The sequence below is a fragment of the Nerophis lumbriciformis genome, linkage group LG18, assembly GCF_033978685.3.
Source record: "Nerophis lumbriciformis linkage group LG18, RoL_Nlum_v2.1, whole genome shotgun sequence".
NCBI classification, from domain to species: domain Eukaryota; kingdom Metazoa; phylum Chordata; class Actinopteri; order Syngnathiformes; family Syngnathidae; genus Nerophis; species Nerophis lumbriciformis.
In genome coordinates, this window is record NC_084565.2 from 43,262,501 (window position 1) to 43,275,682 (window position 13,182).

The following is a 13,182-nucleotide window of genomic DNA, read 5'->3' on the forward strand; positions in this document are numbered from 1 at the left end:
TCGCCGTCCATCCTCAAGAAGTACGGGATCCCGTTTGAAAAGGTGAGGCAGTGCAGAGCCACCAGTGACCCCTAATGAATGGTGAGGTTGTAATGTGCCGCGTGATCAAACCAATACAGTGGAATCTCCATTTTGCAAACTTAATTACATTGAAAAGTGTGTATAGTGAAGCAAATTCCTCCGTAAGATACAATGTAAATATGATTTATATAGTTCCATCCTCGACAAAGGTCCATATTTTAGTGAAGGTTTGTACATTTTGAACACAATATAACGTGCTATACAGTACTGTATATCAAACAAACCTAACAAGAAGGTGATGGATCAAATTGTGTCGGGTTCAAACACTGATGACATTTATTAAACAGACAAGAAGCAAGGAATCATGCAGAGACAGAGTTACATTTTGCTGAATGAGGAGAGACGTTTTGGGCTGTACTCTTAGTGTTAGAACCGAACATACGCTCTAAGGCAGGGGTGCTCATTACGTCGATCGCGATCTACCGGTCGATCTCGGAGGGTGTGTCAGTCGATCACCAGCCAGGCATTAAAAAAAATAGTCCTAAAAATTAGCGATCATAAATCGTCACTTTCGTCACTTGATTGACATTCACGGCACCCGAGGGTCTTCTGAGATGACGCTGGCTGCTGCCAGATCATTAAAATTACCGACTGGAAGGCGAGAAACACTTTATTTCAACAGACTCTGGCGCCGTACCTGTCGTCAAAACTCCAAAGACCGACTTGCACAGTTGCACAATAAAAGCTCTGCTTCATCCTGCCTGCGCTACCAAAATAAGAGTCTCAGAAAGCCGGCGTGCACAAGCTAGCAAGCTACGGAGTTTGCCGACAATGTATTTCTTGTAAAGTGTATACAAAGGAGTACGGAAGCTGGACAAATAAGATGCCAAAAACCGACCACTTTCATGTGGTATTGGACAGAAAGGAGGACTTTTTTTCTCCTCCATTCGAAAATGCGGACGTTATCATCACCACTGTCTGATTCCAATCAATGCAAGTCATCACAATCAGGTAATACACCAACTTATATTCTTGTCTTCATGAAAGAAAGGAATCTATATGTGTTAAACATGCTTGTATTATCTTTAACCACCTTTGACTTGTTAACAATATTAACTATATGTGTTAAACATGCTTGTATTATCTTTAACCACCTTTAAGTTGTTAACAATATTAACTATATGTGTTAAACATGCTTGTATTATCTTTAACCACCTTTAAGTTGTTAACAATATTAACTATTTGTGTTAAACATGCTTGTATTATTTTTAACCACCTTTAACTTGTTAACAATATTAACTATATGTGTTAAACATGCTTGTATTATCTTTAACCACCTTTAAGTTGTTAACAATATTAACTATATGTGTTAAACATGCTTGCATTATCTTTAAACACCTTTAACTTGTTAACAATATAAACTATATGTATTAAACATACTTGTATTATCATTAAACACCTTTAATGTATTAACAATATTAACTATATGTGTTAAACATGCTTGAATTATCTTTAACCATCTTTAACTTGTTAACAATATTAACTATATGTGTTAAACATGCTTGTATTATCTTTAACCACCTTTAAGTTGTTAACAATATTAACTATATGTGTTAAACATGCTTGTTTTATCTTTAACCACCTTTAAGTTGTTAACAATATTAACTATATGTATTAAACATGCTTGTATTATCATTAAACACCTTTAATGTATTAACAATATTAACTATGTGTTAAACATGCTTGCATTATCATTAAACACCTTTCATTTTTTAACAATATTAACTATATGTGTTAAACATGCTTGCATTATCTTTAAACACCTTTAACTTGTTAACAAAAACATATATTTCATAAATAAGTAAATATAAATGATATATATGAATGAGGTAGATCCCCACGACTTGATCAATTGAAAAGTAGCTCGCCTGCAGAAAAAGTGTGAGCACCCCTGCTCTAAGATCCAGTTCCCACGTGCTCCTCTATTTATTTGGGAGGTCCCCGGTTACATCACTGAGGCTGCTGCTGAAGGAAGGGGGGGGTCATTTCAGCAGCCCCAGTTAGACACAATATATGATTATTCAGAAATGCAAATGTGCTGACACTGGTGATATCGCCCTGTCTCTGCTTTGTCTGCGTCACGGTACTCGATGCGGGTCTGGACACAAACACTGATACGAGACGACTCGCAATCTTTGGATCGCAAGTTGTCCCTTTGCACAGAATAGAAAAGTACAACTTCAGCACAATTGATAATAACTATAGCAACGGCCTTTAAGCATAAGAGTTGTGTGATAATTTAAGTGAACACCAATACGGTTTTCGAGCAAACAGGTCCACTTCCATGGCAGTGATGGAACTAGTTGAGGAGGTAACCACTGCAATTGATAAGAGGGAGTTTGTTGTTGGCGTTTTTATTGACCTGAGCAAGGCCTTTGACACCATCCATCACACATTACTTTGAAACAAAATGCAGAGGTATGGTTTTAGAGGTCTTGCTCATGATTGGTTGAAAAGTTATCTTGGTGGTAGAGAACAGTATGTGCATATGAACAATGTAGATTCAGATAAAAAGATTATAACACATGGAGTGCCCCAAGGTTCTGTACTGGGACCAAAATTGTTTTTATTGTATATTAATGATATCTGCAAAATCTTTAAAAAACTCAATTGTATTCTCTTTGCTGACGATACAAGTCTGTACTGTTCTGGGCAAGACCTTGGCCAACTCTTAGAGACTGTAGAGAGTGAACTCCACATACTAAAGCAATGGTTTGATGCCAATAAACTGTCAATCAACCTAAATAAAACAAAATATATAATTTTTGGAAATAGGAAAAATAACATACAGTGTCATATAAGAATTGATGATATGGAGATAGAAAGGGTGTATTCAACAACATTTTTGGGAATCTATATAGATGATAAATTAAATTGGAAACTGTACATAAATATACTTAAGACAAAGATGACAAAAAATATTGCTATGTTACATAAAATCAAAAACTCCGTAAATCAAAAGGCTCTTAATATGTTATATAATTCCTTCGTACTCCCTTATCTTAATTATTGTGTTGAAATCTGGGGTAACAATTACAAAACAAACATCAACTCTATATTCTTACTTCAAAAGAAAGCGATTAGAATTGTAAATTATGCAGATTATCATGACCATACCAATGCTCTGTTTATTAAATTAAAAACATTAAAACGGCATGATCTTGTTGACCTCAACACTGCTATTGTGACGTACAAAGCTCATAACCACATGCTGCCTCGGTGTCTACAGGAGAGGTTCAAACCCAGAGAGAATCCCTATGACCTCAGAGGTTCAGCTGTCTTCCAGAAAGCTAAGATAAGAACAAGCTTAAAAAGTAGATGTGTTTCTGTCAGGGGGGTTCAACTGTGGAACAGCTTGGATGATTCCTTCAAATGTTCCAGGTCCATTCACACATTTAAAAAACACTTTAAGACCAATGTCTTGGAAAAATATATCACTCTTGAATCAACACAGTAGTTAATACTATGATCAATGTTAATTAAAATACTAAATGTGGGATATAAATAATAATGGAAGTATAATTGTTTGTATATAGTATATAAATTGGTACAAAGGTTTAATACGCGTATAAGGATATTTCACATGCCTTTACTGTGTATATAATTGAACAGTGTTCATATTGTGTATAATGTGTATTTATAATATGTTGTACAAAAGACATTTCATAATTTTCGGAAGTTCATCTTGTACTTGACATTGTTTATAGGGTTAGGCGCTATAAGTGTTCAACTTCAGCCTAAACCCTTTCGGTCTGCAACATTTTCATTTTCAATCTATGAATGTACAACTGTTTGTTTATTTTGTTGACGATTGACCGAAGAATAATAATAAACAATAATTTCTGAATAATTATTCTAACAATTATCAAAGCCAAAACAACAACAATAACCTCCTAAGACCCAAACTCTTGAATAGCATGCATTTTTGATTTATATTGACTCTTTGGAACCCAATGAGTATAAAAACAAGAAAAAACTTGAATCTAATATGTGATTAATTGGCCATCTAGAATCTAACATGTGATTAATTGGCCATCTTGAATCTAACATGAGATTAATTGGCCATTTTGAATCTAGTTAGTGATTAATTGGCAGTATAATGCCAACAGTGGAAACCTGGGTATTGTAGGGAAAAATGTTGTACTGTGATCTACACAACTGAAAATGTGATGTCCACACGCCAGGTCCTAGGAGGATATGCGCTGCTCTGCCAACACGTGTGTACACACACACAAATCGCTTTGGTGCCCTCACAAACTATCTGAAATCACACAAATACTTAACTTTTGCTACCATAATACACATTTAAAAAGTGAAATCCCCTTACATTAACATCTGCGAAGGAGGAGCTGACTAGAAAGGAGACAGCAGTGAGGGAGTGGGGGTCAGAGGCCATGTTTGATTGTGTGTGCTTTGGAAGAGGCGCCACTGAACGAAAGTACCGTATTTTCCGCACCATAAGGCGCCCTGGGTTATAAGCCGCGCCTTCAATGAACGGCATATTTCAAAACTTTGTCCACTTATAAGCCGCCCCGTGTTGTAAGCCGCATCTAACTGCGCTAAAGGAATGTCAAAAAAACAGTCAGATAGGTCAGTCAAACTTTAATAATATATTAAAACCAGCGTGATGTGGGCGCGCATGGAGTCGTATATCAACATGGACAGAGCTGCGTGAAAAAAGCCACCTGGCCTCTTCGCGTAAACTTAAACTTACCTTAACCACTCGCTCATCTTTTCTTCATCCATCCCTTCGAGTTAGCTTTTATGATGACGCCGGCTGGAAAGGTCTCTTTTGGCAAGGTCTTCCTTTTGAATATCACCATGGGTGGAAGTTTCTGGCCATTAGCATGGCAAGCTAGAACCACAGTGAAGGATGACTTCTCATTCCCTGTGGTGCGAATATTCACCGTACGTGCTCCCGTTGTATCCACAGTGCGGTTCACAGGAATATCAGTTGCTGTGAAATAGTAATCCGTGTGCGGATGGAGAGATTGCGTCTTTTCATGAACCGGATCCCTATCGTTTAGTAGGAGCCATTTTGTGGTCTTTACAGATGTAAACACACAAAGGAAATGAAACGTACGGTAATATCCGCGCGCTTTTTCTTCTTCTACGCGGGCGGGTGGTTGCTTACAGTAGAAGAAGAAGCGCTTCCTGTTCTATGGGGGCGGGTGCTTACCTTGGCGGTTGCTTGCGTAGAAGAAGAAGCGCTTCCTGTTCTATCGGGAAAAAAGATGGCGGCTGTTTACCGTAGTTACGAGACCGAAACTTTATGAAAATGAATCTTAATATTTATCCATATATAAAGCGCACCGGGTTATAAGGCGCACTGTCAGCTTTTGAGAAAATTTGTGGTTTTTAGGTGCGCCTTATAGTGCGGAAAATACGGTAGCTCTTCTTCTCTGCTGTGAAATAAGTCTGCTTTGGCATCTTATTCCAGAAAAGTCCGTTTTCATCCCAAATAGAACTTGCTGCTGTACAAAGCCTGCTTGGGCAATTCTTCCATACATGTGACGTGAGCGCCATTAATGTACTCCTCGCAAATAGTTGTTTTTTTTTTTTACTCCACAGCGATTCCCTCCTTCTTTCTACGCTGGTTTGTTGTCTCTTGGGGCTCATATTGAGTTAGCAAAATGGACAAAACGTAGAAAAGGCCCACACACTGAGCAGCTGAGATGTGACTGTTGTGTCCTGGGCAGCAAGTACAAAAGTACCAGAAATGTTGCGCCCTGCTTTTTGCCTGCAGGCGGGACACTCAATGACTGAAGCGTTTGTACATACAAACAGAGGTGGGTAGAGTAGCCAGAAATTGTACTCAAGTAAGAGTACTGTTACTTTAGAGATTTATTACTCAAGTAAAAGTAAGGAGTAGTCACCCAAATATTTACTTGAGTAAAAGTAAAAAGTATGTTGTGAAAAAACTACTCAAGTACTGAGTAACTGATGAGTAACATACACACACATATCATATATATATATATATACATACACACATATATATATATACACACATTTATATATATATATATATATATATACATATATATATATATATATATATATATACACAGTATATAATTTATATTTTTTTATTTTGCCGTTTTTGTTTACATGTTAAAGGTGTTTTAATGAATATACATGCATGTTTAACACATAGATTCCTTTCTTTCATGAAGACAAGAATATAAGTTGGTGTATTACCTGATTCTGATGACTTGCATTGATTGTAATCAGACAGTAGTGATGATAACGTCCACGTTTTCAAATGGAGGAGAAAAAAAGTTCCTCCTTTCTGTCTAATACCACATGAAAGTGGTTGGTTTTTGGCATCTTATTTGTCCAGCTTCCATATTCGTTTTTATACACTTTACAAGAAATACATTGGCGGCAAACTCCGTAGCTTGCTAGCTTGTTTGCGCTGGCTTTCGGAGACTCTTGTTTTGAAAGCGCAGGCGCGATGGAGCGGCACTTTTATTGTGAAGACAAGAACTGTGCAGTCAGTCTTTAGGCTTTTGACGGGATGTACGGTTGAAATAAAAAAGGGTCTTTTTTCCTTCACACTTTTGATTGATTGATTGAAACTTTTATTAGTAAATTGCACAGTACAGTACATATTCCGTACAATTGACCACTAAATGGTAACACCCCAATAAGTTTTTCAACTTGTTTAAGTCAGGTCATGTGACCGCCTGGCTCTGTTTGATTGGTCCAACGTCACCAGTGACTGCATCTGATTGGTGGAACGGAGTGAACGTCACCAGTGACTGTATTTGGTGAAACGCAGGCACTATGAAGGTCTGTCTGACAGACCAAAACAAACAAAGCGTGCATTAACAGATCGATAAAAATTAGTAGCGAGTAGCGAGCTGAATGTAGATAAAAGTAGCGGAGTAAAAGTAGCGTTTCTTCTCTATAAATATACTCAAGTAAAAGTATGTTGCATTAAAACTACTCTTAGAAGTACAATTTATCCCAAAAGTTACTCAAGTAGATGTAACGGAGTAAATGTAGCACGTTACTACCCACCTCTGCATACAAACATGGTTCGCATATTTGACTCCATGTAAATCGAAAAGTTGGTAAATGGAGGTTCCACTGTTTGTTTGATAATCCCCACAGGTCACGCAGGAGGCGGGCCAGTTCATCGTGACCTTCCCGTTCGGTTACCACGCGGGATTTAACCACGGCTTCAACTGTGCCGAGTCCACCAACTTTGCCACGCAGCGATGGATCGACTACGGCAAGCAAGCCACGCAGGTGCAGCACGTCGTTTGCCAGACCGTCCCACGCGGCTTTCGTCTTTGTCCTCTTGACGTCTCCAACTCTCTGGCTCAGTGCTCGTGCCGCCAGGACATGGTGAAGATCTCCATGGACGACTTTGTGCGCAAATTCCAGCCAGAGCGCTACAAGCTGTGGAAGGCGGGAAAAGACAACGCTCCCATCGACCACTCCAAACCCACGCCCGAGGCCGCCGAGTTCCTCAAAGACCAGAGCGTGTCCCAGAAAGAGAGCCCTCCCGCCCACGAGAACAGCAGGTAACACTGCACGCACGTGGTTGTTGACAGGCGGAGAAAGAGTCCTCACCGACGCATCTTTGTCAGTCCAAAACTTCAGAAGGGGACCAAGCGTCCACTGGAAGCCTCTGAGGACCTCAAAGCTGACCCGGGTGAAGAAGAGGCGGAGCCAAAGAAGGTCAAGCTGACCACAATGGAGTCTCCTGCTCAAGTCACAACAGACACACATGGTACTACACATTTATTCACGTCAACATGCACTTATGTGTTTGATTTGTTTCATAATGTTCTTAAAAAAAAAAATCCATTCAAGGGTGAAACTGACCATGGGAATGTTTTTAGGTGTCATACAACTGTAAAAAAAATCGAAACTAAAAATTAATGTAATATGAAAAAAGATACATATTTTAGTGTGTGTGTGTGTGTGTATATGTGTATATGTATATATGTATATATATATATATATATATATATATATATATATATATATATATATATATATATTAGAGATGCGCGGTTTGCGGACACAACCGCGGAGTCCGTGGATTATCCGCGGGTCGGGCAGTTGAAATAAAAAAAAATTAGATTTTATCCGCGGGTCGGGTCGGGCGGTTGAAATTTTAAAAAATTAGATTTTAAATAGATTCAGGCGGGTGGCAGTTAAACCAATTGGGAAATATATATACATAGTTAAATGTTGTTACCCACATACGAAAAACGAGCAGGCACCTGCAGCATATGCCACAACAGAAGAAGAAAAAAAAAAGAGATGGCAACGCCGGCAGCAAACGTGGTACGCGACAAACTAAAAAAGGGAATACTAAAGACCAGGGGAAAAAAAGGCCAGAAAAGTTCAGCGTGGACTCGTTTTTATGAGGTTGTAAATCAGGATGATAGTAATGCTGGCTACGTGATTTGCAAGAGCTGCGACGCTGTTTATGTCTACGACAGTCACAAAACCGGGACATCTAACATGGTGCATCACATTTGTGCAAAACCCCGAACCTCCACAAACACCCTGAGCATGAGCAGTTTCGTCCGCCGTGATCCCAGAAGAGTTCCACAGAATGTTAAAACAAGGCTTACAGATACATGTGTGAACGCAGCTGCCTGCAGCAGTTTGAGTGGCGCGAGCGCGCTTGGAGGTGCGCTCAGCGCGGCTCCCAGATGATTGCGCACTGGTGTGCGTCTGGGCCGTGACAGCGTGGCACGCATTGAATGTCTCTGCTGCATTGGATCAGTCTCCTTTCTTTAACAGGCAAAAGCTTTATAACCTCACTAATGCCTTGCATCGTCTATATTAGATATATAACAACGGGCGGGTGGCAGATGGCGGGCGGGTGCGGTTTTGATTAAATGTTAGTTTGGGTGGATGGCGGATGGTTGACGACTTTTGTGATGCGGTTGCGGATGAAATAATTGCCTATCCGCGCATCTCTAATATATATATATATATATATATATATATATATATATATATATATATATATTAGGGCTGCAACAACTAATCGATTAAAATCGATTATAAAAATAGTTGCCGATTAATTTAGTCATCGATTCGTTGGATCTATGCTATGCGCATGCGCAGAGGCAATTTATTATATATATATATTTTTTATTATTATTATTTTTTTTTTATAAACTGGAACATGTACAAACAGCTGAGAAACAATAGTCAAAATAAGTATGGTGCCAGTATGCTGTCTTCTTTTCAATAAAATACTGGAAAGGATAGAAATGTAGTTCGTCTCTTTTATCCGATTATTAATCAATTAATCGAAGTAATAATCGACAGATTAATCGATTATCAAATTGTTAGTTGCAGCCCTAATATATATATATATATATATATATATATATATATATATATATATATATATATATAAATAAAATAATAAATAGATAGGAACATAAAATAGTAAAAATAATAGTAGAAATGTATAAAAAATTAAGATCTTTGTAAGAGTTTAAAATGTTCAGTAAAAAGCCTGGTTAAGCCGAAGTACATTTTAACCTGTTACATGTTGGTAGCATGAAATAATCTATATTAACTTTACTTATTACTCAGACCTGGCAATCAAAGTGGAGTCATCGCCTCAGGAGGAAGAGCAAAAAGACCAGTCCAGCATCAAGCAAACACCTCCCAGGCAAGAAAGTCCAACAACAAACGAGCACGACGCTCCTCCTGCAGACACCCTAAGCCCCGATACCGCGGAAGGCCAGGTGAAGGCGCTGCGCTCTGCGGAAGGCCAGGTGAAGGCGCTGCGCTCGGCGGAAAGCCAGGTGGAGGCGCCGTGCTCGGCGCAGGCCATTGTCAGCGACGAGGAGGCCGAGGTGGGCACGGGCGGCCTGGTGCACAAAGTCTTCCAGAGGACGCTGAGCCCCGCCGACGTGCTGCACGTGCACAGTTACGCCAAAGGAGACTACGCCGAGGACGAGGCCCCGCCCAAAGTAGAAGAGGAAGAGGAGGCGAAGGACGAAGGTGAAAAAATGGTTGAGACGGAGAAAGACGTCAGCAAAGTGAGTAAAATGTTTGCATACATTTCCATTTTTTTTATCAGCCTGAGAAAGGGTGCCGATGTCTTTAGGCCACGCCCTCTCTCATTACACAAGTACATCAGAAACTAGATGCTCCAATGCTGAAGTTGAAGTGATTACATTTCCAGGAAAAACGGAATTTGGTTTGGAACTTGGGAAAGAGTTAGTTGGATGAGTGGAATGTGTTGATGTTGGAATGCTTTGAATAGGTTGAAAAATGTAGAAATTGTGCAACTTGGAAAAATGTCCCATTCATTTCAATGGGAACTTCCTGGAAATTTGGGAATTTTGGGAAAAGCGGGGTTTTTAAAAAAATGATTAGGAGCATGAATGAGTGAATTGGTTGGTGTTGGAATTGTTTAAATCGGTCAAGAAATGTTGAAGTAGTAACAGTTTTTTTAATTGAGAAATGGTATTACTGAATTTTGGGAAAACCTGGAATTTTTCAAGTTCTTTTTAAACCAACTTGGTTTTTTGTCCTGACTAAGAGGAATGTTTCGACACTGGAATGTTTGAAATGGCTTGAAAAATGTAAAAAGAGTCATTGACTAAAAAAGGTTGGAAATGAGGTTAGGAAAAAACGGGAATTCCTGGAAATTTGTTGAACGTGGAAAAATGGTAGTTTGAATGTCCAGGATGGATTTAATGTGTTGAAGGTGGAATGGTTTGAATCGGTTGAAAAATGTGGGAATTGTGGAAGTTTGAAAAATGGATAATTCATTTTGAATGGGGAAAATGTCCATTAAAAACTGGGAATTTTAGGAAATCCAGGATTTTGTTTTATAATTGTTGAAAGACAGCACATGATTCCTGAACAGGCTGAATATTTTGAAGTTGGAACGGTTTGAATCGGATAAAAAATTGGGGATTTGTGGAACTTAGAAAAATGTCCCATTCTTTTCAATGGGAATTTCATAGAAATTCTGTGAAAAAAGGGATTTAAAAAAAAGGTTGGCGTTGGAATTTTTCAAAACGGTCGGTAAATGTTGAAGTAGTAACATTTTTAATTGAGAAATAGTACTACGGAATTCCTGGATTTTTGGGAAAAACTGGAAATTTTCCAGTTCAAATATCAACTTTGTTTTTTGTCCTGATTAAGAGGAATGTTTTGACAGTGGAACGCTTGAAGTGGGTTGAAAATGTGGAAGGAGTAGTCGCCCGAAAAAAGGGTTTGGAATAACGGGATTTCTGTGAATTCCTGGAATTTTTTGGAACTTGGAAAAATGATAGTTTGAATGTCCAGGATGAGTGGAATATGTTGATGTTGGAATGGTTTGAATAGGTTGAAAAATGTAGAAATTGTGCAACTTGGAAAAATGTCCCATTCATTTCAATGGGAACTTCCTGGAAATTTGGGAATTTTGGGAAAAGCGGGGTTTTTAAAAAAATGATTAGGACCATGAATGTCCTGAATGAGTGAATTGGTTGGTGTTGGAATTGTTTAAATCGGTCAAGAAATGTTGAAGTAGTAACAGTTTTTTTAATTGAGAAATGGTATTACTGAATTTTGGGAAAACCAGGAATTTTTCAAGTTCTTTTTAAACCAGCTTGGTTTTTTGTCCTGACTAAGAGGAATGTTTCGACACTGGAATGTTTGAAATGGCTTGAAAAATGTAAAAAGAGTCATTGACTAAAAAAGGTTGGAAATAAGGTTAGGAAAAAACGGGAATTCCTGGAAATTTGTTAAACGTGGAAAAATGGTAGTTTGAATGTCCAGGATGAATTGAAGGTGGAATGGTTTGAATCGGTTGAAAAATGTGGGAATTGTGGAAGTTTGAAAAATGGATAATTCATTTTGAATGGGGAAAATGTCCCTAAAAACTGGGAATTTTAGGAAATCCGGGATTTTGTTTTATAATTGTTGAAAGAGAGCACATGATTCCTGAACAGGCTGAATATTTTGAAGTTGGAACGGTTTGAATCGGATACAAAATTGGGGATTTATGGAACTTAGAAAAATGTCCCATTCTTCCATTCTTTTTCAATGGGAATTTCATAGAAATTCTGTGAAAAAAGGAATTAAAAAAAAAAAAAAGGTTGGCGTTGGAATTTTTCAATACGGTCGGGAAATGTTGAAGTAGTAACATTTTTAATTGAGAAATAGTACTACGGAATTCCTGGATTTTTGGGAAAAACTGGAAATTTTCCAGTTCAATTATCAACTTTGTTTTTTGTCCTGATTTAAGAGGAATGTTTTGACGGTGGAGCGCTTGAAGTGGGTTGAAAATGCAGAAGGAGTAGTTGCCAGAAAAAAGGGTTTGAAATAACGGGAGTTCTGTGAATTCCTGGAATTTTTTGGAACTTGGAAAAATGATAGTTTGAATGTCCAGGATGAGTGGAATATGTTGAAGGTGGAATGGTTTGAATCGGTTGAAAAATGTGGGAATTGTGGAAGTTTGAAAAATTGATAATTCATTTTGAATGGGGAAAATGTCCCTAAAAACTGGAAATTTTAGGAAATCCAGGGTTTTGTTTTATAATTGTTGAAAGAGAGCACATGATTCCTGAACAGGCTGAATATTTTGAAGTTGGAACGGTTTGAATCGGATAAAAAATTGGGGATTTGTGGAACTTAGAAAAATGTCCCATTCTTTTCAATAGAAATTTCATGGAAATTCTGTGAAAAAGGGACTTAAAAAAAAATAAAATAAAAAATTCAAAACGCTGGGGAAAATGTTGAAGTAGTAACATTTTTAATTGAGAAATAGTACTACAGAATTTCTGGATTTTCGGGAAAAACGGGATAATAACAACTTTGTTTTTTATCCTGATTAAGAGGAATGTTTTGATGGTGGAACGGTTGAATTGGGTTGAAAATGTAGGAGTAGTCGCCAGAAAAAAGGGTTTGAAATAACGGGATTTCTGTGAATTCCTGGAATTTTTTGGAACTTGGAAAAATGATAGTTTGAATGTCCAGGATGAGTGGAATATGTTGAAGGTGGAATGGTTTGAATCGGTTGAAAAATGTGGGAATTGTGGAAGTTTGAAAAATGGATCATTCATTTTGAATGGGGAAAATGTCCCTAAAAACTGGGAATTTTAGCAAATC

General features: G+C 38.1%; 1 protein-coding gene across 2 annotated transcripts in view; it reads left to right on the plus strand.

The window, feature by feature from the left end:
• Positions 1 to 13,182, plus strand: part of kdm4aa (lysine (K)-specific demethylase 4A, genome duplicate a) — a 66,961-nt gene that overhangs the window by 30,392 nt on the left and 23,387 nt on the right. For both annotated transcript variants that reach the window (XM_061978428.1, XM_061978427.1), the window contains exons 7-11: positions 1 to 42; positions 7,201 to 7,338; positions 7,417 to 7,616; positions 7,683 to 7,825; positions 9,664 to 10,115. The exon at positions 1 to 42 is cut by the window's left edge and continues 62 nt beyond it. In XM_061978428.1, the coding sequence (XP_061834412.1) occupies positions 1 to 42; positions 7,201 to 7,338; positions 7,417 to 7,616; positions 7,683 to 7,825; positions 9,664 to 10,115 (975 nt within the window). The remainder of the gene's footprint in view (positions 43 to 7,200; positions 7,339 to 7,416; positions 7,617 to 7,682; positions 7,826 to 9,663; positions 10,116 to 13,182) is intronic.